This window comes from Cetorhinus maximus, chromosome 20 (assembly GCF_964194155.1).
Source record: "Cetorhinus maximus chromosome 20, sCetMax3.hap1.1, whole genome shotgun sequence".
Classification (NCBI taxonomy): Eukaryota; Metazoa; Chordata; class Chondrichthyes; order Lamniformes; family Cetorhinidae; genus Cetorhinus; species Cetorhinus maximus.
Genome location: NC_135898.1, coordinates 89,157,808 through 89,181,367, shown reverse-complemented (window position 1 = coordinate 89,181,367; position 23,560 = coordinate 89,157,808). Strand labels below are relative to the sequence as shown.

The window sequence follows — 23,560 nt, the reverse complement described above, 5'->3', positions numbered from 1 at the left end:
TAGGCCTAAACTGCTCAATCTCTCTTCATAAGACAAGCCCCGCATCTCTGGAATCAATCTAGTGAACCTCCTCCAATGCAACCACATCCCTCCTCAAGTAAGGGGACCAAAACTGTGCACAGTACTCCAGGTGCGGTCTCACCAATGCCTTGTACAGTTGCAACAATACTTCCCTATTTTTATACTCGATTCCTTTAGCAATAAATGCCAAAATTCCATTTGCCTTCCTTATTACCTGCTGTACCTGCATACTAACTTTCAGCGATTCATGCACGAGGACACCCGGATCCCTCTGCACTGAAGCATTCTGAGGTTTCTCTCCATTTAAATAATAAGTCATCTTTTTATTCTTCTGACCAAAATGGATAACCTCACACTTACCCACGTTAAACTCCATCTGCCAAATTTTGGCCCATTCACCTAACCTGTCCATACCTATTTGTAAATTTCTTATTTCTTCATTGCAACTTACTTTCCCACCTATTTTGGTGTCATCTGCTTTGCATTATGTTTTGCTTCCTACCACACCACCTCTACCACTATAAGCTAGCCAATTTTAAAGCTTTTATTATGCCTGACAGCTGAGGCTAGCTACCCACATAGCCAATTTTAATACTCGTCACAAGATAATTATGATGAATTAAGTCCATTCAGCAGCGTTATAAATTACCACCCCCCCTATTGTGGCATCCGATCATATCTCAAATGATTCTGCTTCCGCTTCTCTATCTGAAAGTCTATCCCACAGGTTTATCACTTTTGGTGCAAAAAAAAGTATTTCCTGATAATCAGTCTCCAGTTTGCCTTTTACTGGTTCAGACTAGTTTCCCTTTGACTCCACCTATTTAATTTAAAGTGATGTTCCCAGTTTATTTTTTTTCCCATTTCTTTGACAATCTTGTATACGTCTCCGGAAACTCCTCCTTTCTAGCCTAAAAAAACTCAGCTTGCTCAAGCTTTTCCTTGTAACTGTTGGAAACCCTTGGAAACTAGGGATCAGCCTCAAGGCTCTTCTCGGCGCTGCACCCGGTGCTTGAATGTCCACCTTGTTTGTCGGTGACAAGAACTAGATACAGTTGTCCAAGGCTCTATAAAACGTACTTTCTACCATCCCTGACTTACATTCAACTGTTTGGTTATATAATTCAAGGGGAGGATTTTTCCCTTGTCGGGCAGGTGGGCCTGGGGACGGCCATGAATGGTCTGCCAACCGCGATCGGGCCCTGACCGTGATTTCACGCTCGCTGGCCAATTAACGGCCAGCCAGCATGAAACGTGTACCGAGTGCCTCAGCGCTGCTGGGGTGGGGGTTGGGAGGAGCACGAGCGCTGAAATTCGGGGGTGCGCTCACTGAAAGCTCCCCGAAGGCACAGAGCTGCCTCAGGGAGCTGAAGATTTTCAAAAACAAAATTAAAGATGTTAGAAATCCGGGAAAAAAATGTCCACACGGTGGACTCGTGCACCTTTACATGGTGATTATTAAAATCCTGCCCAAACGTTTTTATGTGCTTTTATTTAATTACAGAAACGTCATCCCGCCCGTGGATGAGGTTTCGCAAAAAATGCAAAGGCCGCCTGGCCTGTTCGCCCACCCGCCAACCGTAAGGTTGGACGGGCAGCGAATAATTCAACTTAATTACCAGCTTAAGGGCCTTAATATGCCTCTTAATTGTCAGCGGGCGCACTACTGACTGGTGAGCGGGCACATCGGCCGACCGTAATATTGCACGCTATTTCACGCTCGGGTGTGTCTGGCACGCGCCTGCACACCGAACTGAAAATCCTTCCCCAACATTCAGTTAACTTTGTTGATTGTCGCTATCTGTTGGTTGGGTGTGTTTATTGGGAAACAGTGCAATTTTTCCCTACAGTATTTGGTCAACACCCTCCCCTCTTAGGATGCACATTGCCTGTTCACGCAATATAACTAAGGCAAATTTAGAAGCAGGGAAGGCCCATTTGGTAAAATGGATAGTGTTGTCCTTTTGTGAAAATGTTACAGTGGGTCAGCACACCCAAATCACTTATATAGATTGTGAACAGTTGTGGACCTAGCACTGATCCTTGTGGTACCCCACTTGTAACAGCCTGCCATTCTGAAAATGATCTGTTTATTCCTACTGCTTTCTGTCTGCTAACCAATTGTCAATCCATACTACTATATTTCCCCCAATCCCACCTGTGTGGGACCTTTTCAAAAGACTTCTGAAAGTCCAAATGCACCACATCCGCTGGTTGTCCTATACCTATGCTTTGTTGATTGTCGCTATCTGTTGGTTAGGAGTGTTTGTTGGGAAGCAGTGCCAATTTTTCCCTATTTGACCTGCACCCTCACCTCTTAGGACGCGCATTGTCTGTTCATGCAGTATAACTAAGGCAAATTTAGAAGCAGGGAAGGCCCATTTGGTAAAATGAATAGTGTTGCCCTTTTGTGAAAATGTTTGGAGCATTCTAAATACATAATTGAAAGGGCTGATGCCAAAGACCCATAGAATGATACTGCGCAGGAAAGGGGCTAATCAGTTCTTGAACTGACCTTCATTGGAATGAAGAAGCCAGTTTTTATTTCTTTATTTCCCTTAAGCAAAAATGGAGATGATACAGGCTGATGAAAGTTATTGTGTGCTATTCAGGAGAGATTAGTTTTAAGGGTTTGCAAGATTAGTGAACTGAATGTTCAGTGCTGTTTATCCCAAAGTGGCAGGTTGTGTGACAGAATATGAGCCAAGCATGAGTTGGTGAATTTGTTAGTTAAATAGGTGACATGCACCTCAGAAACCCAACAAGCGAGCAAGCAGGAAAACTCTTGATTTGGGTTAAGAGAAAAGGGTTTCCTTTTAAAAGATAAAATTAAGTTTTAAAATTTATTTTCTTCTCTTGCTCTTGGCTCAACCAGGTCAGACTGAAGGTGGGTAAAGTACTTGACAATCTGTTCTCAAGATGCCGTGTGAAGCTGCTTTTATTTTGTCCTTGGACCTGTGCCAAATAGACTGAAGTAAACTTGCCAGATTCACTGAGGCCACAAGACACTTTTGAGGTGAAGTCGGACATGGGTGAAGAGTCAAAGTGGGCGATGTGCTCATTATGCAGCTCACTTCTCCCCACCACCCACCACCCAGCCGATTGTCTCTTCCATTGACTTCAGTTGGACTGAGTATTGCATGTGCTGTGCAAAGGGTGGAAAGTGTGATCCCTCCTGTTTTGCATCCCTGCTTTAAGTCCAATTTTGCCCCTTTATAGCTCTTGGTGATTCCAGCAAGTTTACTTTAGTATTTAACCTGTCAGATACGTAAGAACCACAGTCTGGGTATGGGTTACTGACGTTGGACTAAGGGTATAGAAACAGTTTAACTGACACAGGGAAGTATTGGGACAATTTCCCTAAGGAGTGACTCTCCCTGATTTATTTACCTTTTGTTGGGACTGACTCACCCTCCCACCTCTCCCTGTTTGTGACCAGAGCTACTCTCTTCCTAGATTCTGACTCATTTCTCATCATAACAATACGAACTGTAAGCTGATGTAACTGAAGTGTTAAAAAATTTCATAGGATGGGACAAACAGCAGATTGTTTCTAGCAGTTGATAGGCCAAGACCGAGAAGCCATAGATACAGGTTTAAATGTAAGAAATTTTGAACAGACGGCAGGAAAGACTTCTTTAGAGAGAATTGTGAGGTGTTCACTTCCAGGATTAGTGGTTGAGGCATAAACTGTGTCACCATTGAAAATTGGATTGGCTAGATTGATGAGTGAAAGTGTTTGAAGGAAACAGAGTGGGTGTGCTGATACAAATTGGTTGGATTGAATGATCTGTTTCTGTGTTGTAACTTCTATGTATTTACCTCCACTTGGGTGTGACTCCCTGATTCATTACCCTCCCTTCCCATTTCTCCTGGCGTAGAAGCAACCAGGCTCCACTGATTGGATTCCTGTGTTTGTACACCTCAAGTTGAGAAGTCATCAGCTAGGAAAACATTTTGTGACACAGGTCATTAGTTTCCCCAGCTGTAACACCCTCTATATTAGGAACATAGGAACAGGAGTAGGCAAATCAGCCCTACCAGCCTGCTCTGCCATTCAACTAGATTATGGCTGATCATCTACCTCAACACCACTATCTCCATATCACCTGATGTGAATAGTCTCCAGAAATCTATCGATTTCTGTCTTGAACATGCTCAATGATTGAGCTTCCACAGCCCTCTGGGGTTCAGAATTCCAAAGATTCACCACCCTCTGAGTGAAGAAATTCCTCCTCACCTCAGTCTTAAATGGCCTGCCCCTTATCCTGAGATTATGTCCCCTGGTTTTAGACTCACCAGCCAAAGGAAACATCTTATCTACATCCACCTGTCACACCCTGTACGAATTTGGTCAGTTTCAATGAGGTCACCCATCCTTCTTCGAAACTCTAGGGAATATAGACCCAGTCTCCTTAATCTCTCCTGATACAACAATCCCACCATCACAGGGATTAATCTGGTGAGCCTCCATTGCACTCCCTCTATATGGCAAGTATTTCTTTCCTTAGATAAGGAGACCAAAGCTATGCCCAATACTCCAGATGAGGTCTCACCAATGCTCTGTATAGCTGCAGCCAAATGTTTTACTGCTGCACTCAAATTCCCTCGCGTTGAAGGCCAACATACCATTTGCCTTCCTAATTCCTTGCTGCACCAGCATGTTAGCTTTTACTGACTCATGAACAAGGAAACCCAGGTCCCTTTGGACACCCGCATTCCCAACCTCTCACCATTTCAGAAAAATACTGCCTTCCTGTTTTGTTTGCCCAAGTGAATAACTTCAGATTTATTCACATTATGTTCCATTTGCCATTCACTGAGCCTGTCCAGATCCTCTTTAAGCCTCCTCGCATCCTCCTCACAACTTATGTTCCCACCCATTTTTGATGTCATCAGCAAATTTGGATATATTACAATTGGTCGGCACATCCAATTTATTTATATAGGTTGTGAACAGCTGTGGACCTAGCACAGACCCTTGTGGTACCCCACTAGTAACAGCCTGCCAACCTGAGAGTAATCCATTTATTCCTACTTTCTGCATTCTGTCTGCTAACCTGCTAATTCTCAATCCATACTAGTATATTTCCCATGTGCTGTACTTTTATTTAAAACCCTCTGTCTGGGGCCTTATCAAAAGTCTTCTGAAAATCCAAATAGACCACATCCACTAGTTCTCCTTTATCTATGCTACAAGTAACATGCTTAAAAAAAACTCCAACAAGTTTGCCAAACATGATTTCTCTTTCATAAATCCATGTTGATTCTTAACATTCTTTTCTAAATGTCCAGTTATCACATCCTTTATAATAGATTCTAACATTTTCCCGACTACTGACGTCAGACTAACAGGTCTCTGGTTCTCCATTCTCCCTCTCCCTCCCTCCTTAGATAGTGAGGTTACATTTGCTACTTTCCAGTCTGTAAGAACCTTTCCAGGATCTGTAGAATTTTGAAAGGTAACCACCAATGCATCCATTATCTCTCTAGCCACTTCCTTCAGCATTCTGGGATGTAGCTCATCTGGAAAGGGGATTTATCAACCTTCAATCCAGTTAACTTTTCAAGCACTACCTCTTTACTAACACTAATTTCTTTTAGTTCCTCAGTTTCACAAGTCCCTTTGTTGCCTAGTATATCTGGGAGATTTTCTGTATCTTCTTCTGTGAAGATAGATACAAAGTAAATGTTTAGTTTCTCTGCTATTTCCCTGTTCTCCATTATAAATTCTCCTATCCCCACATTTGTCCTAGCTAATCTTTACCTTTTCACATACCCAAAGAAGCTTTTATAGTCTGCCTTTGTGCTCCTTGCTAGTTTGCATTCATATTCTCTTTTCCCTTTCTTAATCAGTTTCTTGGTCCTCCTGTGCTGGGTTCTAAATTGCTCCCAAACCACTTTCACTGGTATCCATATAAGCCACTTCCTTTGATTTAATGCAATCTTTAACTTCTTTCGTTAACCACAGTTGATTTACCTTTGCCTTTGGGTGTTTGTGCCTTAGAGGAATGTATGTCTGTTTTAGACGGTGTAGTATTTCTTTAAATGCTAGCCATTGCCTGTCTACCATAAATGTCTTAGTGTATTTTCCCAATCCACCATAGCCAACTTGCCCCTCATACCTTCATAATTTCCTTTCTTCAGATTTAAGATTCTAGTTTCAGAATGAATTATATCACATTCAAATTTAACGTGGAATTCTAACATATTATGGTCACTATTTCCCAAAAGCCCCTTTATAACACTAAATCCAAAATAGCCTGATCCTTAGTTGGCTCCTCAACGTCCTGTTCCAGAATCCCATCTCTGACAACTCCAGGAGTTCCTCCTCCACAGAATTAGTGCTGATTTGGTTAACCCAGTCTATGTATAAAATGACGTCACCCATTATTAAAGTGTGACCCACGTTGCATGTATCACCAATTTCCTGATTTATACTGTGCCCAACATTAGCACTATAGTTTGGTGGCCTATAAACAACCTCCACCAATGTCTGCTGCCCTTGCTGTTCCTGAGCTCCACTCAAAACTGATTCTACATCTTGACCCTTCGATCTAAGATCCTCTTTTACCAGTGTACTCATCTCGTCCGTTATTAAGAGCACTACTCCACCTCCTTTTCCTTGTTGCCTATCCCTCCTAAACGTGAATATCCTTAATTATTCAATTCCCAATCTTGGTCACCCTACAGCCATGCCTCCGTAATGGCAATTAAATCATACCCATTTGCCTCAATTTGTGCATTCAAATCATCAATACTTTTGCAAATGTTATGTGCGTTCAGATAGAGTGCTTTTAACTCTGTATTTTAAACTTCATTCTCTATCCTGATTTGATGCTTGCCTATCCTTCATTTGCCTCCTATTTTTGCTTTCTACTTTTCTACTAACCTTTACCAGCTTTGCTTCCCTTGAATCTGAGCTCCCTCTCAGGTTCCCATCCTCCTGCCAATCTAGTTTACACCCTCCCCAACATTGGGGACAATGAAGTGTTTTCTGTCTAATAATTTGCAGGGAAAGGTGGCCCACGGAGCCCCATCATTTCCTCATTTTTTGATCTGCGTGTCCGCCACCTAGTGAAAATACTTTGTCCGGATGAATCTTCTAGAAAAACACTTTTTCCCCTTTGTGTTTTACATGTTTGTTTTTTGTGTTTCAGAGGATTAAGTTTCTCCACGCGCCCATGCAAGTGATGCTGGTTGGATGCTTGTAAGTAGGAGCACTTATCACCTTTAAAACCTTGTCTTGTCTCGATGCAAATTGTGTGTTTGGGGTAGAATTTCCACTTCGAGCACAACTGGTGACCCGGGTACAAATTGTACCCCTTAGAACTTTTTTCTTCTCTCTAGGGTTTCCGCTCAAACTCGTTTGAGTAAACTGCAAAATCTGCCGTTTTACTACATAATTTAAAAAAAAACACTTTAAAAACTAGTTCTTGATGAATTTAAGAATGGTAACCCGGTGCAATTTGAATAATGCAGCTGACAACTCGTTTATCACAGAACATAAGCGTTTTTAATCATAGTGTCCATCCACCGCCTGTAAATAACCTGAATTTCAATGACTGAAAATGGCTTTCTAACAATATGCAGAACCATTTGCTCGTTATGTTGGGTACAGTTGTAAGTGTCTTTGTAAAATTTTCAAGAAAAGTGTTCAGAAATCATGTAAAACATGTCTATTGGTGTTTCAGTGTCCAAAGAAATAGTTTAATGTTTGGAGCTTTCTCTAAGGCCTTCAAACAGGTACAGTTAGTGAAAACTACCAATGGTGATTAATTTACCCCGCAGCACGCAGCCTGTACGGGGGGTGGAATGGGTTTCAGCATGACATCCTTTTTTAAACTGTTGCAGAGCATTACAACATGATTTCTACCTAAAATTTTGCAATCTTTTGTGTGAGTTACGCCAATTTCGGACAAATTGCACCAAGAAGACGAGTGCAGTTGAGTAGAAGCTCCATACCCCTATGGTTAAAGAAACGACACTGGTCACTGTTTATTCTTCTCTCTCCTCACAATCATACTTTTTCCCTTCCTCTCCTCTCCTCTCTTTTCAAAGTTCCATTTTTCTCATGTGATCTGATGAAGCGGCTGCGGGCTATTAACCTGGAAAGGTCATCACAAATGAACCCACTCTTGTCTTCACCTGTTTTCAGTCTTGATGGGATCCTGCAGGACCACCCAGGCCTTTCAACAAAAAAAAGCTACCCTATAATTCTGCAGTTACAATCGCCTGGATTATCTATTCTGCTCCACACAAGCTGTGTGGCCCTTGCTTTCCACTCTTGCACAGTCATCTCTTGGGAATGGAAAGAGGATCTGTCATGGGATAGAGGAACAAGAGTAGGTCATTTAGCCCACTGAGCCAGTCCCACCATTCAATCATCTATGCCCTAACTTCATGGGCTGAACTTTATGTTGGGAGGTGGTGGGGAAAGTGTTGTTGGTACATTGCTCTCCCTCTCCGGAAGAAACGTCGGACACCAGCCAACCCACGTTAAACAAGGCTGCCCCACAGCAGTATAACCGCTGCGGGTTGCGTGAAGGAGGTGAGAGTGGGAGCTCCACCTCTCAGTGGGAGGAAGTCCCACCCACGGGAGCTGGCAACAGACGCAGCTGGGACTGCAAGTACCCTCACGGGTGAAGAAGACATGGCCACCGGAGTGGGGTGAGTCTGGGAAGGATCGGAGAGCCTAGAGAGGGAAGGGGGTGTGGGGAGTCAGGCGCATGGGTTTTGGAGGCCAGGCCGGGATGAACAAAAGTGGGGGTATCATATTGGAGGGTGGGGGGTTTCCCCCCATTATGCACAGGGCACCCCTCAAAGGGGGCAGTTTGCTTAAAAAACCTGCCTATCCACTACTGCCCTCCTGCCCACTACTGCCCTCCTGCCCACTACTGCCCTCCTGCCCACGCCAACTGTAGTATGGTGTTGGCAGCGTATTAAAAGAGAACAGCACCTCATCTTCCGACTAGGCACTTTACAGCCTTCCGGATTGAATATTGAGTTCAACAACTTTAGATCATGAGCTCTCTCCTCCATCCCCACCCCCTTTCCGATCCCCCTTTTTTCCAATAATTTATATAGATTTTTCTTTTCCCACCTATTTCCATTATTTTTAAATGTATTTCCATCCATTGTTTTATCTCTACCTTTTAGGCTATTTCGATCCCTTCCCCCCACCCCACCCCACCCCCACTAGGGCTACCTGTCCCTTGCCCGTCCTGCTTTCTACCCTTAATGTCACCTATTAGCACATTCCTTAGATAATATCACCACCTTCAACACCTCTTATCCTTTTGTCTATGACATCTTTTGGCTACCTCCACCTGTCACTGGCCCTCTATCCAGCTCTACTTGTCCCACCCCCCCCACCTTAAACCAGCTTATATTTCACCTCTCTTCTATTTTACCTTAGTTCTGTTGAAGAGTCATACGGACTCGAAACGTTAACTGTGTTCCTCTCCGCAGATGCTGTCAGACCTGCTGAGTTTTTCCAGATATTTTTTATTTTTGTTTTGTATTAAAAGGGTTAATTGGCTTGGGAACAAGCTCAATTGACTTAATTATTTATTTAAGAACTTGCATATTATGGGTGACAGCTCAAGGGTGGGCAGGAAGGTAATGGGCTTGCCATTATGTTATGACACAGCAGTTGGTAAAGGCTGAGTTATTTAAAATCCCAGAGGGAAACTTTAAACAACTGTCATAACCTATATTTTCAATTGGTATGTTTGAGATGCAGCTCTGAATTCAGAAGTGAAACCACCAAGCCTCCAGAGGGTTTTTATATAAATTAAATTAAACATTTATTAATTTAACAAGGTATTAAATACATACACATGTCTACAAATTACTACCATGATAACTATTAAATAAATCCCCCAAATTAATCACTACCAGGTAATCTTCCCCAAGGCAACAATAACCCGTAGACTAAACAGACACCAGGCAAAGCACATTTTATCTTACAAATTCAAAATGAGGTTCCTTTTATTGTTAGAAGAGGTGGAGTTCAAAGGGCCTGGTGATACAATGAGAATTTACATTCAAAGGGAAGGCTGGGTATATACAGAAGAATTTTGTGTGTGGGTCAGAGGCACGTGTCATAAAAGCACTACAGGAATGTAGCAGGAACCTGTTTTACTGTGCAATACTGGAAGTAGATGAAGAATGGATTCAGAGACAAGACAGAAATGTACATTAACAGTGAGTGAGTGAAAGCCCGCAAAATCTGGAGACAGAAATAAAGACCACAGCACAAAGGAAACATCTCTGCCCATGCATATGCGCAGACAGTTGTAGGCTTAGAGGCTTAGATCTCACATGCCTCTGACCCCCACACAAAACTCTTCTGTATATACCCAGCCTTCCCTTTGAATGTAAATTCTCATTGTATCACCAGGCCCTTTGAACTCCACCTCTTCTAACAATAAAACCCCTTTCATAGCACCAATTTTATTAGTAATATAAACATATTGCTTGGTGTCTCCTAGCTAGGTGCAAGATTTCACTCCCCAGTCTTTGAATGGTTTATTCAACAAATGTACTCTTTACCTAACTGTTTACATCTCAAAACTACTATACATCAAAGCACCCAGACTAGCTGGCTTTAATCCAATTAAGACACTCACACTCACACCCACAGACACAGATCCTACTATAAGTCCAGTTTAAAATAATTTCCAATAACATTATATACATTAATATCTTCATGACACTCCCGTGTTTTACATGCACCCCACCCCCGACAACCCTGCTGAAAACATGCCTGGCGGAGACTGGAAAAATCCAGCCCCATATCTTTCACTTGGAGTGTGTGTGCTCGCACATGGGCGTGCGCATATGCATGGGCAGAGATATTTCCTTTGTGCTGTAGTCTTTATTTCTGTCTCTAGATTTTGCGTGCTTTCGCTCACTCACCGTTAATGTACATTTCTGTCTTGTCCCTGAATCCATTCTTCGTCTACTTCCCGTATTGCGCGGTAAAACAGGTTTCTGCTACTTTCTTGTCGTGCTTTTATGAAAGCTTTTCCAGAGTGGTTTTAAATTGTCACTCTGTTTTGCTTTTCTTACTGGCAATTACCATATTCTTACTGGCAATTCCAGCTTTGCACACATTCCAAATTCAAATCATACAATAATAACTATCTACATGTTGTAACTAATAACTTAGTACACCTGCGTCCCCTCATCTCTGTTATTTGTAATCTGCAGATTTTGATTTTGAGCGGAGACCCATTTTGGTTTTTGTTTCATTGTTCTGACCTTTAAGGTGAATTGTGTTCTTGTTAGATAAGATTCACATAAAAGGGCAGGTGATCATTGTAGAATAATGGAGTATGTTAGATTAAGTTCCATCTAGGGTTAACTGTAACAGTCTGTATTGTCATGGAGGGAAGTGACATACACTCATGTGATCTGAGACTCGAGGAGAGTAAGCATTGTCAGAAGCAAGTGTAGGGTGTTTTTATAACTGTAAATATGTTACAATTAACGTTAGAGTATTTTGCAGCCAGCAGTCTTTGAGAATTTATTGACACTATTCCAAACCAATAATACAATATTATATGATGGCAGCAGTTAGAAATATAGTAACAGAAAAACTCTCTACCTCTACTGGAGCACTCCGAGATAGTTGCAGGCCTAAATCAGGCTGAAGCAAGGCCAAAATGGTTTGCTCAATTTCGAACTGCATCAAGTCTTGCATTGAAGCCAGACTGTGAGCAGGTCAGTACACCTTTGTATACAATGGGCGACTGTGCAGACGACATCCTAATTACGCTGCGATCAATGAGCGTAAAGCCACATATGCCAAGGTTATTGATGCATTGGAAACGTATTTCAGCCTCCGCAAGGACACCATGGTGGAATGCGCAAAGTTCGATACACATACCCAGAGACACAGGGAAAGCATTGACTCATTTGCTAATGATTTGTGCTGATGAGCAGAAGACTGTGGATAAAGTAATCTGAAGGAGGAGCAAATTTGTGACAGAATAGTCGTTGGAGTAGCGGATGATGCATCATCAGATAATTTGCAGTCCCAAGATGACGACACTGCTGAAGGCGATTCAATTAAGTAGAGAAGCTGAGATCAGGAGACAAAACTTACCAGAGGAGAGAGAGAGAGACAGCCCGATTCCCAATGTAACAGGTACAGCTGAATTCATTGGATATGAAAAGGAGAAAATAGAGAGAAGGAGACACATGCAGCAAGAGGAGCAATTAATGGCGGCACCCCAGGCTAGCTGTTGCTAGTGCAACAGAGAAAATACGTAGGTGCCTGAACTGTCTCACCAAAGATGGGGCATTTTCAGCCAGTATGTCGCAGTAGAGAAAGTGGGCTGAACATTCAAAGAGAAAGTTTTAAGTAGAAACAAAATCCATGAAGTGGAAAATTCACACAAGATGTTAAGACTTAAGAGAAATTAAATAATTTAGCGGAAATTATTGGAGTGCAGAGATCCTGGTAGAAGGTAACAAGGCACACTTTCAAATTAGATACTGAAACAGAGTTTTGGTTCTTCTCAGAGGATGAACCATGGTTAAACAAAGTTCTTTAACCATCCTGTATAAAAAGCTTCATGGACCAGGAGGGACAGAGCTGAAGGTTCTGGGAGAATGAAATTCTACTCTAAAGCACAGAGAAAGTAATTACTGAAGTACTGTACGTAATTCAAGAGTTGTTCGCTTGTATGGCATGTATGGAACTGAATCTAATTTGCAGGTTAGAAGAAATAAAGAATAGCGAAGGTCAGTCAGGAGACTTCAGAGCAGAATTTCTTAAGTTGTTTACAGGGTTGGGAAAGCTGAGAACTGCGTATCGTATAACACTAAGCTCAGAAGTGAAACCAAGTTGCTTATATGCATTCAGAAAGGTTCCATACCCTTTACTTCCAAATTTAAAGTAAGTGATCGACACAATGGTAAGACAAGGAGTCATTTTCACCCGTAACAGAGCCGAATTGGTGCTCAGGGATGGTACCGGTTCCAAAGTCAAAAGCTTTCATAAGAATATGGGGGGAATCATCCGGTCCTGTTGGCGGCAGGTATTGAATTCGTCGGGCATGCGGTTTAAGAAGGCAGCTCACCACTACCTTCTCAAGGGCTGCCATTGTCCATCTAGCTGGTAGCGGTCGTGGGTTTGGAAGGTGCTACCTAAGGAGCCTTGATGAGTTTCTGCAGTGCATCTTGTAGATGGCACTCACACTGCTGTTACTGTGCGTCAGTGGTAGAGGGAGTGAATGTTTGTGGAAAGGGTGCCAGCCAAGCAGGCTGCGTTGTCCAGGACGGTGTCAAGCTTGACTGCTGTTGGAGCTGCACTCATCCAGGCAAGTGGAGAGTATTCCATCACACTCCTGACTTGTGCCTATAGATGGTGGACAGGCTTTGGGGAGTCGAGAGGTGAGTTACTCACTGCAGGATTCCTAGCCTCTGACCTGCTCTTGTAGCCACAGTATTTATATGGCTAGTCCAGTTCAGTTTTTGGTCAGTGGTGACCCTCCCAGGATGTTGATAGTGGGGGATTCAGTGATGGTACTGCCTTTGAATGTCATGGGGTGATGGTTAGATTCTCTCTTGTTAGAGATGGTCATTGCCTGGCACTTGTGTGGCACGAATGTTACTTGCTGCTTGGACATAGACTGCTTCAGTATCTGAGGAGTCACGAATGGCGCTGAACATTGTGCAATCATCAGTGACCATCCCCACTTCTGACCTTATGGATGGAGGGAAGGCCATTGATGAAGCAGCTGAAGATGGTTGGGCTGAGGACACTACCCTAGGGAACTCCTGCAGTGATGCCCTGGAACTGAGATGATTGACCTCCAACAACCACAACCATCTTCCTTTGTGCTAGGTATGACTTCAACCAGCAGAGAGTTTTCCCCCCAATTCCCATTGACCCCAGTTTTGTTAGGGCTCCTTGATGTCACACTTGGTCAAATGCTGCCTTGGTGTCAAGGGCAGTCACTCTCACCTCACCCCTGGAGTTCAGCTCTTTTGTCCATCTTTGAGCCAACACTGTAATGAGGTCAGAAGCTAAGTGACCCTGGCAGAACCCAAACTGAGTGGCAGTGAGCAGGTTATTGCTAAACAAGTGCCAGTTGGTCAGGTGGAGTGGGGCGGAGGTGGGTGGGGTTTCAGACAGCCATGAAGCACACTACATACTGGCCACCCAAGTGGTGGCCAGCACTCTCCTGCATGCGTGAAGGGGCCTTCAGACTTAACCAAGAGAGGTTCTTAGGACACACATGCTAACCCACTCATGTCGCTCTTTGATCCTGCAGGAGCAGGACATCAGGATCATGGAGCTTGGTGATTTAGCAGTATGCCTCTTGGCTTACAGGGAGCAGAGGAGAAGAAGAAGAAGAGTGTGATGGAGGCGCCTGACTTGAGGGAGGTGCTCCCCCCTTTGCCAAGATGAAGGGGCGGCAGGGTCTGCTGCGCATGCAGCTGAAGATCCAGAGAGCTGTCGCTCTTAGGCGCTTCACTAGACCCAGGATCCGTAGGTAGCTGTTGTCATTCCTGCAGATGACTGAGAACCAGTGCCGCCGAATACTGCACACGTCCAGCGAACTGGTCGGTCACGTATGCTGCCTGCTACAGGATTTGGCACCACGGGGACTTGGAGGGCATCCACTGCCAGTGGCTGTGAAAGTGACGGCAGTACTCAATTTTTATGCCAGTGGCTCCTTCCAGGGCTACGCAGGTGACCTTTGCGGGATCTTGCAAGCCTCCATGCACATGTCTATCCAGGGGGTCATGGATGCCATCTTCGAGAAGGCACAAAACTTTGTGCATTTTGACCGGGATCAGGAAGCAAGAGCGCTGGGATTTGCCCATATCTCAGGCTTCCCATAGGTACAGGGTGCCATCGACAGCACTCACATGGCGCTTAGATCTCCGTGGCAATAAGCAGTCAACTATGTCAACCACAAGGGTTTTCACTCGCTGAATGTTCAGCTGCTGTGCGACCACCACAAATGCGTCCTACAGGTCTGCGGACGATTCCCAGGGAGCGTCCATGACACCTACACCCTTGGCAGGTCTCAGATCCCTGGCATCTTCCAGGGTCCAGAGAAGCCGCAGAGTTGGCTCCTCAGTGACAAGGGCCACCCACAGAGGACGTGGCTGATGACACCCGTGTGGCGGCCTCAGACTGCAGCAGAGCAACGGTGTAACGAGGCTCATACTGTGACCTGGATTTCGGCGGAGCAAACGATAGGCATCTTAGAAATGAGGTTCCAGTGCCTCAACAGGTCCGGTGGAGCCCTGTAATACCCCCACCCCCGCCCCCCCCCCCCCGCCCCCCGAGGGTGTCGCGCATCATCGTAGCTTGCATCGTCGCTACGCAACCTGGCGCTGCAATGGGGGAGGACCTATCTGAGGAGGAGATGGAAGAGCTGCACATCTCCTCTGATGAGGAGGACATCGTAGGGGGTGACGGCGAAGGCGAGGATGCTGATGATGAGGCCATCGTGTTGGCCAGATGAGGCAGGCGCGCTCAGGAGGCCCTCATAGCTGCAAGACACATGGAGGATGATGACGATATGCAGGAGAGACAGTCCTGACATCCTATCGCAGTATCTTTACAGTGCAGAAGGAGGCTATTCTGCTTACTGAGCCTGCACTGGTTCTCTGAAAGAGCATTCCACCTAGTCCCACTCCCCTGCCTTTATCTCTGTAACCTTGCTCATACTTTCTTTTTGGTCCTTTCTTTTCAATCCTCTCCTTGCATCTGTGAACGTTTGACTCCTGAGTGGCTGATGACAATGCACATACCCTCGGTGCTCATGCTCGTGTCATGGAGACAAGGCGGAGGCCTCAATAGTCGCTAGATTCCAGGAGGATGATGAGAACATACAGTGAGGACACTCCATAGATCTTCACTTTGCCTCTGTGAATGTCTGACTCCTGTCTGGCTGGGGACAGCTCGCTTGCGCTCTGTGTTTAGGGTCATATCTTGGAGACGCAGCCGGGAAACTTTAAGTGCGCCTGATCCTTTGTCAGCCTTCAGCACCTGTCCCCTTCAGGAGCACAGCGTCACTGAGGCTGAAGAAATGGGGGACCAGCCCTACCACAAAGGTGCTGAAAGCGCTTAGGGAGAATGACGGAACTTTGTGACGCCTGCCCATGACATTCTGGCAGCAATGACCAGCACCATCGAGGTGCAGGCGTCAGTAATGTGTCCAGTGAGTGTGAAGCTGGATGATCACTTTGGTCTGAAGGTTACACACTGCACAGGGAAGAGGCCCTGGACTGAGACACCTGCCTTTAACTTGTGCAGGAACCAAAGTTTCACATCTAAGTGACACGAACACTGCCCATCATAACAAGGAGCCATAGGCAAGCAGACATTCTTGGAAGTTTATTAACAATAGTGAACATTATGTAGAAGTGATTAACACCCGTTCTCTGGCTGTGTAACCACATCTTAATTGTCCTAACCCTGCCGCTACGTCTTGGTGCTCCCCGACATCCAGGGTGGAGGTGGAGGCAGCCTGCCGACTGCTACGCCCTGTCTGCGATGACCTTGGCGGATGTCGGCTGGAGGGCCGAGACCTGGAGGACCCCAGCCTGCATTGGGTGTCCTGCTGTGGGCCAGCTGCACCCACTTCGGCTGTGGAGCTGGAGCTGCAGGGGTCACAGGAAGAGTGGATTTTGACCCCGGAGTCACCTCGGTGGATGGCCCCACGGTGTCGAGCTGCTGGTCGTCCTCCCTATGTGTGCCCCCAAGGCCACTGGCTGACTCCTTGAGGAGAAGGGGAAGCTGGAGTGAGATTGAGCTGCCCCGCACCCCTCTCGCGTTGACACTGTTGGAGGCTAACCGTGGGTCAGTGATGGAGTACCGAGTCCAGAGGCTCACCATCTGACTTGGACTCAGCAGATTCCTTGCCTCCAGCAGTCCTCCGAGTGCCAATGATCAAGGATGTCCCTGCCTCCACCTTGCTATGGAACAGAATGTGTGATGTGCTCACTAGATTGTGATCCCGAGGTTACTCTACATCTAGGTTTGTGTCGCTGCGCTGGTGGAGGATGTGATTGATCGCTGTGACGGGTATTCAATAGTTCTATTCAATGGTCCTCATGCGAGGTGCTCTCGGTGCTGGGGTCAGGGTTAAGGTTGCCTGAGGGTGACGTGTCAGATGTACTTAGGAAATTGTTAGTGCATGGCAGCCATGTTGAACACAGAACAGTGGACTCAGAATAGCGTTGAAGGAGGGATGGTGTGATACAGGATCCTCACTTGGGTGTTCACTGCCAACTTTGCCATTGCTGCAGGAATGGTCGACACCCGTTCCGGCCAGCTCCAACGTGCAACTCTTTAACAGAGTGAGGACCAAGGCCAAGGATGACACCTGAAAAAATAAGCTGCTATGAAATATATTAAATACTGCCACCCCAAAATAAAATATCCCATCCCCCCCCTCCCCCCCCCGCCCACCCCGGTCTGGGATCTCCCCCAGCGATTGTGTGCAATCTTGTCCTGCATGCCAGACCAAATGAGAAGTATGCCAGGCATGCGTGTGTGTGCTGAGTGGAGCCATGGACAGGATGAGGAGGCAGTCTCCTGAGGAGATGAGGCCAGATGGTGATGTGAGGATATGTGAGAAAGAGAGAGAGTGAGTGGTGATGTCCCTTGAGCTGGCAGTGAATGAGATGCCAGTGAATGTGTGATGGGCTTGTGTGGGTAAATTAAGATTGATGAGATAGTTGACTTACCCTGGTAGCACGAATGAGATCATTCATCTGTTTTCTGCACTGGATGGCTGACCTCTCTGTGCAGCGTTGGCACTGACCACCTCTGCCACCGCCTCCCAAGCCGGAGTGGTGAGACTGATTGGCCTCCTGCAGCCAGAGTGGGTGTAGAGGACATTGCAATGGGCCTCCATGGCATCCAGAAGGAGTCCCAGGGATGTGTCACTGAATCGGGAGCTGCAAACCTCCTGGCTTTTGAGGCCATGCCTTGACCGGAGCAGTCTTGACCCACAGCAATGCGGTTGATTCTGAGCAAGGGCAATTAGGGATGGGCAATAAATGCTGGCCTAGCCAGCGATGCCCACATCCCATGACTGAATAAAAAAAAAAGTCCTGGGCTGAAAGCATTGAGAAGTATGCGTGCGGCTGCATTTTATATATGATGTCCGGTGTGAGAAACTGACAAAGTAACAAACAGCCTGGTGGGCCAATCAGAGGCCACTAAAGCGATCCAGGGCGTTTCCTATCTCTGCATCATTTAGGAGGCGGGAGGGGGATGATACGGCTCGAAAACCCGTAAAACGGGTAAAACGTCTATTTTCACGCCTGCTACCACCCTTTGTGCAGATCTGGAAAGCTGTGGAAAGAGAAGTCCATTTCATGGCATCAGTCAATAACAAAAGTTTAGCCAAATTACGGAAGAGATCAATTTTCTCTAAATTAGACGCTGATTGCAGGTTTTGGCAAATACCACGAGAAGAGGAGTCCAAACTTCTCATAATGTTCATATTACCATTCGGAAGATTCAGCTTTAACAAGTTATTTTTTGGTATAACATCAGCCCCTTTCAAAGAATCTTTTTTTCAAAGAACAATGGCAAATTTTTTTAGCGGGCTTCCACGGAACTGTTTGCCATATGGATGACGTGTTGGTACATGGGTCCACTCAAGCTGAGCATTACACGGGAGTGAGAGAAGCACTGAGAAGACGGCAAGAGGGAGGATTGAGACACAACAGTAAGTGTGAGTCTTCACAGACAACTATCAGGCTCCTTGGTCACATTGTGAGTGCATCAGGGATAAAGGATGAGGTTGGGACAGGTAGAGCTCGATAGGGGACCAGTGATAGGTGGAGGCCAAGAAGAGACTGCCAAAGATGTCATAGACAAAAGGACAAAGGGGTGTTGATGGTGGTCTGTTGACGGTGACCCCTTTGTCCTTTTGTCTATGACATCTTTGGCAGTCTCTTCTTGGCCTCCACCTATCACTGGCCCCCTATCGAGCTCTACCTGTGCCACCCCACCTCTACCAGCTTATATTTCATCTCATTTCTATATTTCTTAGTTCTGATGAAGGGTCATACGTACTCGAAACGTTAACTGTAACCCTCTCCGCAGATGCTGTCAGACCTGCTGAGTTTTTTTCAGGGTATTTTTGCAGTTACAAACGTTCATGGGAATGATGAATCAAGTAGGAAAATTTCTAAGAAACTTAGCAGAGCTCAATGAGCCACTATGTCAGTTGTTGTGCCAAGACCATGAATGGTGTTAGGAAAAGGCACGTCAGAAATCATTTGAAAAAATCAAGGGGAGGTTAATGTCATCAGAGATATTAGCACATTACAATCTGGAGCTACCCACCAATTATTGCAGCGGACACGTCCTCTACAGGATTGGGGCAGTACTTTTTCCAAAGGTGTTAAACACATACCAGTTTATTACATATCACAGCGATTAACAGATACAGAGAAGAGATACGCGGTAATTGAAAAGGAAGCATTGGCAGCCATGTGTCTAGAGTACCAGCCAAGATCTACTTAGAGTTGGCCTTGAACCTATGACCTTCTGATTCAGGCAAGAGTGCTACGCGCTAAGTGACAGTCAGCACATCCAGTCCAGACTGGGGAAGGAGTGACTGGTTCCCTCCACTCAAAGACAAAAATCAACCGGTTAGTTTTTTAGGACAGTTCAGCAGTTTTTATGATAATTTTCTTTCCTGTTGCCAGCCTGCAATTGACCCGATTTATTGAACGCCTAACTTTCTAATGTGGAACTTCAGCTACTGGCCTCTGTGTTGCTAGACCAGTACTATAAAAACTACGCTATAGAGACCAAAAAATTGTTAAACACGATGGATTGCCTGAAAACATCTAAAGTTTGTTTTGAATCAGTAACAGATGACACCAGCCTTGTCTAAATATAATTCAAAACATCACCTTGCATCAACATCGTGGTGAACCTTTGCAGTCACACTATATAAATGGCCTGTTTTTTTCAAACGCTTCCTTTTTCATCCATTTCTCCCCTTCCAATCCCATCCTAAGCACATGTAGGAGGACAATTCTACACACAACCTTTGTTATCTTGACCAAGCGGCTATTAACAATGTATGATCCTAGGGATATGGAATGAGAATCAGTCATTCAGCTCCTCAAGCCTGTTTGTCATTCAGTTAGCTCTTGATTGATATGTATCTGAACCCTCTGTGCCTGTGTTGATTTCGTAACCCTTAATAACTTATCTAACAAAAATTTGCCAATCTCTGTGTTGAAATTTTCAGTGACCCCACCAGCCTAAATTGGTTTTTTGGGGGAGAGAGTTCCAGATTTTCGCTCCCCTTTATTTGATTAAGTGCTTCCTGACACCCCCTGAGTAGCCTAGCCCTAATTCTAAGATTATGCCTCCCTGCTATGTGCTCTCTCTACCAGAAGAAATGATTGCTCTCCATCTACCCTATCTAGCTGAGGCAGTGAAGGTCACAGATCATTTAACCGGCATGATTTTTTTTTAAACTAATCATCTCTTATAGACCCAGACTTCAAGCACTTGATGTGGTTCAGGAATGGGAACCCTGGCCAATATTCCCCGTACTAACTTGGGATTTCTTGGGCCAATTGCCTCAGATGATTTAGCACAGACTGGGTATCAAACCCTGGGACTTTCCGTGGGGAGCCCACCATAAGTTTTCATGCGGTGTACGTGACAAACTACATGTTAGTGGTATTGATATTGTTTGTATTGGTGCAGGCGATGAAAAATAATTTTCTAGATTATTTTCAAGTAATTTTGTTTAAACATCCCCAGGCATTAGTCAGGGTGAGTCATGGCCATAGAAAGCAGAGCATTTTTTTTGTACTAAAACACGTTTGAAGCATAAGCACTGCTATTTGCAAGGTTAATGAACTGTGCCTATTGCAAAGTACCTCACCTTGCAGCAGTTCCTTGGCGCACAGTGTTTGGGGAAGGATGGGCCCTTGAGAACGAACTTGGAAAACCTACCCTAGTATCTATTAGTTATTTTAAAAATTCATTAATGGGATGTGGGCATCACTGTCTAGGCCAGCATTTATTGCCCATCCCTAATTGCCCTTGAGAAGTATTAACAGTAAATAATATATCTCAAGATTAAACAAAAAAAGAGTTGCATTTACATAGCCCCTTTGATGATGTTTGGAACATCCTAATGCATTTTACAGGCAACGCATTACCTCTCAAAGTGTTGTCACCGTTGTTATGTAGGAAATGTGACAGCCAACTTGCACAGGGCAAGGTTCCACAAACAGCGATGTGATCATGGCCAGATAATCTGCTTTAGTGATGTTGATTGAGGGATAAATATTGGCCAGGACACCCGGGATATCTCCCCTACTCTTCTTCAAAACAGCACTGTGAGATCTTTTACGTCTGCCTGAAAGGGCAGTTAGGGCTAAGGTTTAATGTCTTATCCTAGAGACAGTACTTCCAACACTGCAGCACTCCCTCATTACTGCACTGCAGTGTTGTACTCAAAGCCTTTGGAGTGGGATTTGAACCCACTACCTTCTGACTCAAATGACACGCGCTTTCTAATAAAAATCAGATGAAGATGAGCCTACAACTTATTCATCTCATCCGTTCAAAACATCAGTCCTGCTGTCTTCCCATTATGACACGTAACAGGCCCATTTAAAAGGGGTCTCAATTGTCTTTCCTTGAAGCCCGGTTGAACTGTTAACCACCATCTACGTAAGCAAATGCTTGCTGGCATCTGTACGAAATTTGCCCTGCAAGATGCAATGCAGCAACTCGCCAAGCCTCCTTTGACAGCACTTTTCAAACCTGCGACTTCTACCACCTGAAAGGACAAGGACAGCAGACACATGGGAACACCGTCACCTGCGAGTTCTCCTCCAAGCCACACACCATCCTGACTTGGAACTATAGTTCACTCAACTCTTTCTGGAACTCCCTCCCTAACAGCACTCTGGGAGAGTCTATACCACATGGACTGCAGTGGTTCAAGAAGGTGGCTCAACGCCACTTTCTCAAGGGCAATTAGGGGTGGGCAATGAAAAAAATAAAAACAAAAAGCTAAAAGCTACTGCAGATGCTGGAAATCCAAAACAAAAACAGAATTACCTGGAAAAACTCAGCTGAGTTTTTCCAGGTAATTCTGTTTTTGTTGTGGGCAATGAATGCTGGCTAAGCCAGTGTGCTCCCAGCCTATGACCTATGGTGTGTGTACTTGTTATTGTACCCAATGGATTTTACCTTCATTTTAATGTTTTTATTCTGCAATCTTTATGCTGTAAACCAACATCTGTAGAAAGATGAAGATAAATAATTTTGTTTTTGTTTCCACAGCTTGATCTTTATGGTGCCTGCTGCATGTTCCCTTTTCCCTCAGAGGTGGTAAGTTAACCGTTTAATGTTCTGTAGGTTGGCAGTTAAGAATTGTTATTTTTTTCAAACTTCAGCATTTGTTAAAATGAATGTATAAAAAAGAACCACTTGTTTTGAATTACTGGAAGGCAATTTGAGACCACCCACTGGAGTAGTCCAGAAATACCACAAGAGTCTGGATTGAACTCGATTTCTCTCTCTCTGCTTGAAATCAACACCAGGCGGCTGGATGGGGACTAGGACCTTTGTGAAAAGAATAGGAGCCTGATGAGTGCGCCGCAAGATCCCTTTCTCATATAGCACTGGGTGCGGGTGTCCATCAGAACATCAGGCCCCACCCTGTCTATAACCAGCAGCTGTAAACCATGACAAAGGGATATCGGTCAAACATTCATAAGTGGCGTATACATTCATTTTGTGATAGTGAATGCTACATAATAATTCAGTAGGTTACACTTTCACTTAAAGCATGCTTCTCAGTTAAGCAGAATGACATGAATTTATAAGCTAGACTGGCCCACCCTTTAGTTCTGGTGGGGGTGGAGGGCTGAGTCCTAACTTTTTGGAGTGACTGTAGGGTTTACAGGCACTGGTGTCCGAGCAGTTGGCTGAACATTGCGTTCAGCAGATAGGGATTTGGAAACCTAGGGCTGGATTCCGCCACCGGGTGTGTTTTTGGTGGGGTGCGGGAGCGGGCACGTAAAATTGGGCAAGTGCCAACCCCCGTGACCTTCAAACCATCCCCGAACTCACTCCCATAATACAGGGGTGGGTGGACACCGAAATCAGCAGTCTCCCTGCCATGTTTAAATAAATAATCAAGGGTCAATTGAGCTTGTTAACAAGCCAATTGACCCCAATATTATGCTGCCCATGCCATGCTAAGTGGGCAGCCGGGCAGGAGTGGGCAGGCCGTTTTTTTTAAAAGGGCAGGAAGAAAGGGGTGCCCTTAGTGCATCGGTGGGGGAAGCCCCCCTAAGATAGCACCCTTACTTTCTTTATACCTGCCTGCTCTATTAAAAATAAAACCCTCCCTAGGCTCCCTCCATGGGCCTCCTTCTTGGGCCTACTTGCAGTCTTGGTGGTTGAAGGGGTGGGGTTGGGGATGGGGGGCAGTGGGGGGAGTTATGGGGGGAGTGGGGGGATGGGGGGAGTGGGAGAAGGGGGAGTGATGGG

General features: G+C 45.1%; 1 protein-coding gene and 1 long non-coding RNA gene across 3 annotated transcripts in view; one reads left to right on the top strand and one right to left on the bottom strand.

Moving 5' to 3' along the window:
- LOC144694562 (uncharacterized) overlaps positions 1-23,560 on the bottom strand; it is a 67,416-nt gene that overhangs the window by 9,095 nt on the left and 34,761 nt on the right. The window lies entirely within an intron of this gene.
- sfxn2 (sideroflexin 2) overlaps positions 1-23,560 on the top strand; it is an 89,762-nt gene that overhangs the window by 64,487 nt on the left and 1,715 nt on the right. For both annotated transcript variants that reach the window (XM_078565130.1, XM_078565131.1), the window contains exons 10-11: positions 7,182-7,231; positions 22,346-22,393. In XM_078565130.1, coding sequence (XP_078421256.1) covers positions 7,182-7,231; positions 22,346-22,393 — 98 coding nt within the window. The remainder of the gene's footprint in view (positions 1-7,181; positions 7,232-22,345; positions 22,394-23,560) is intronic.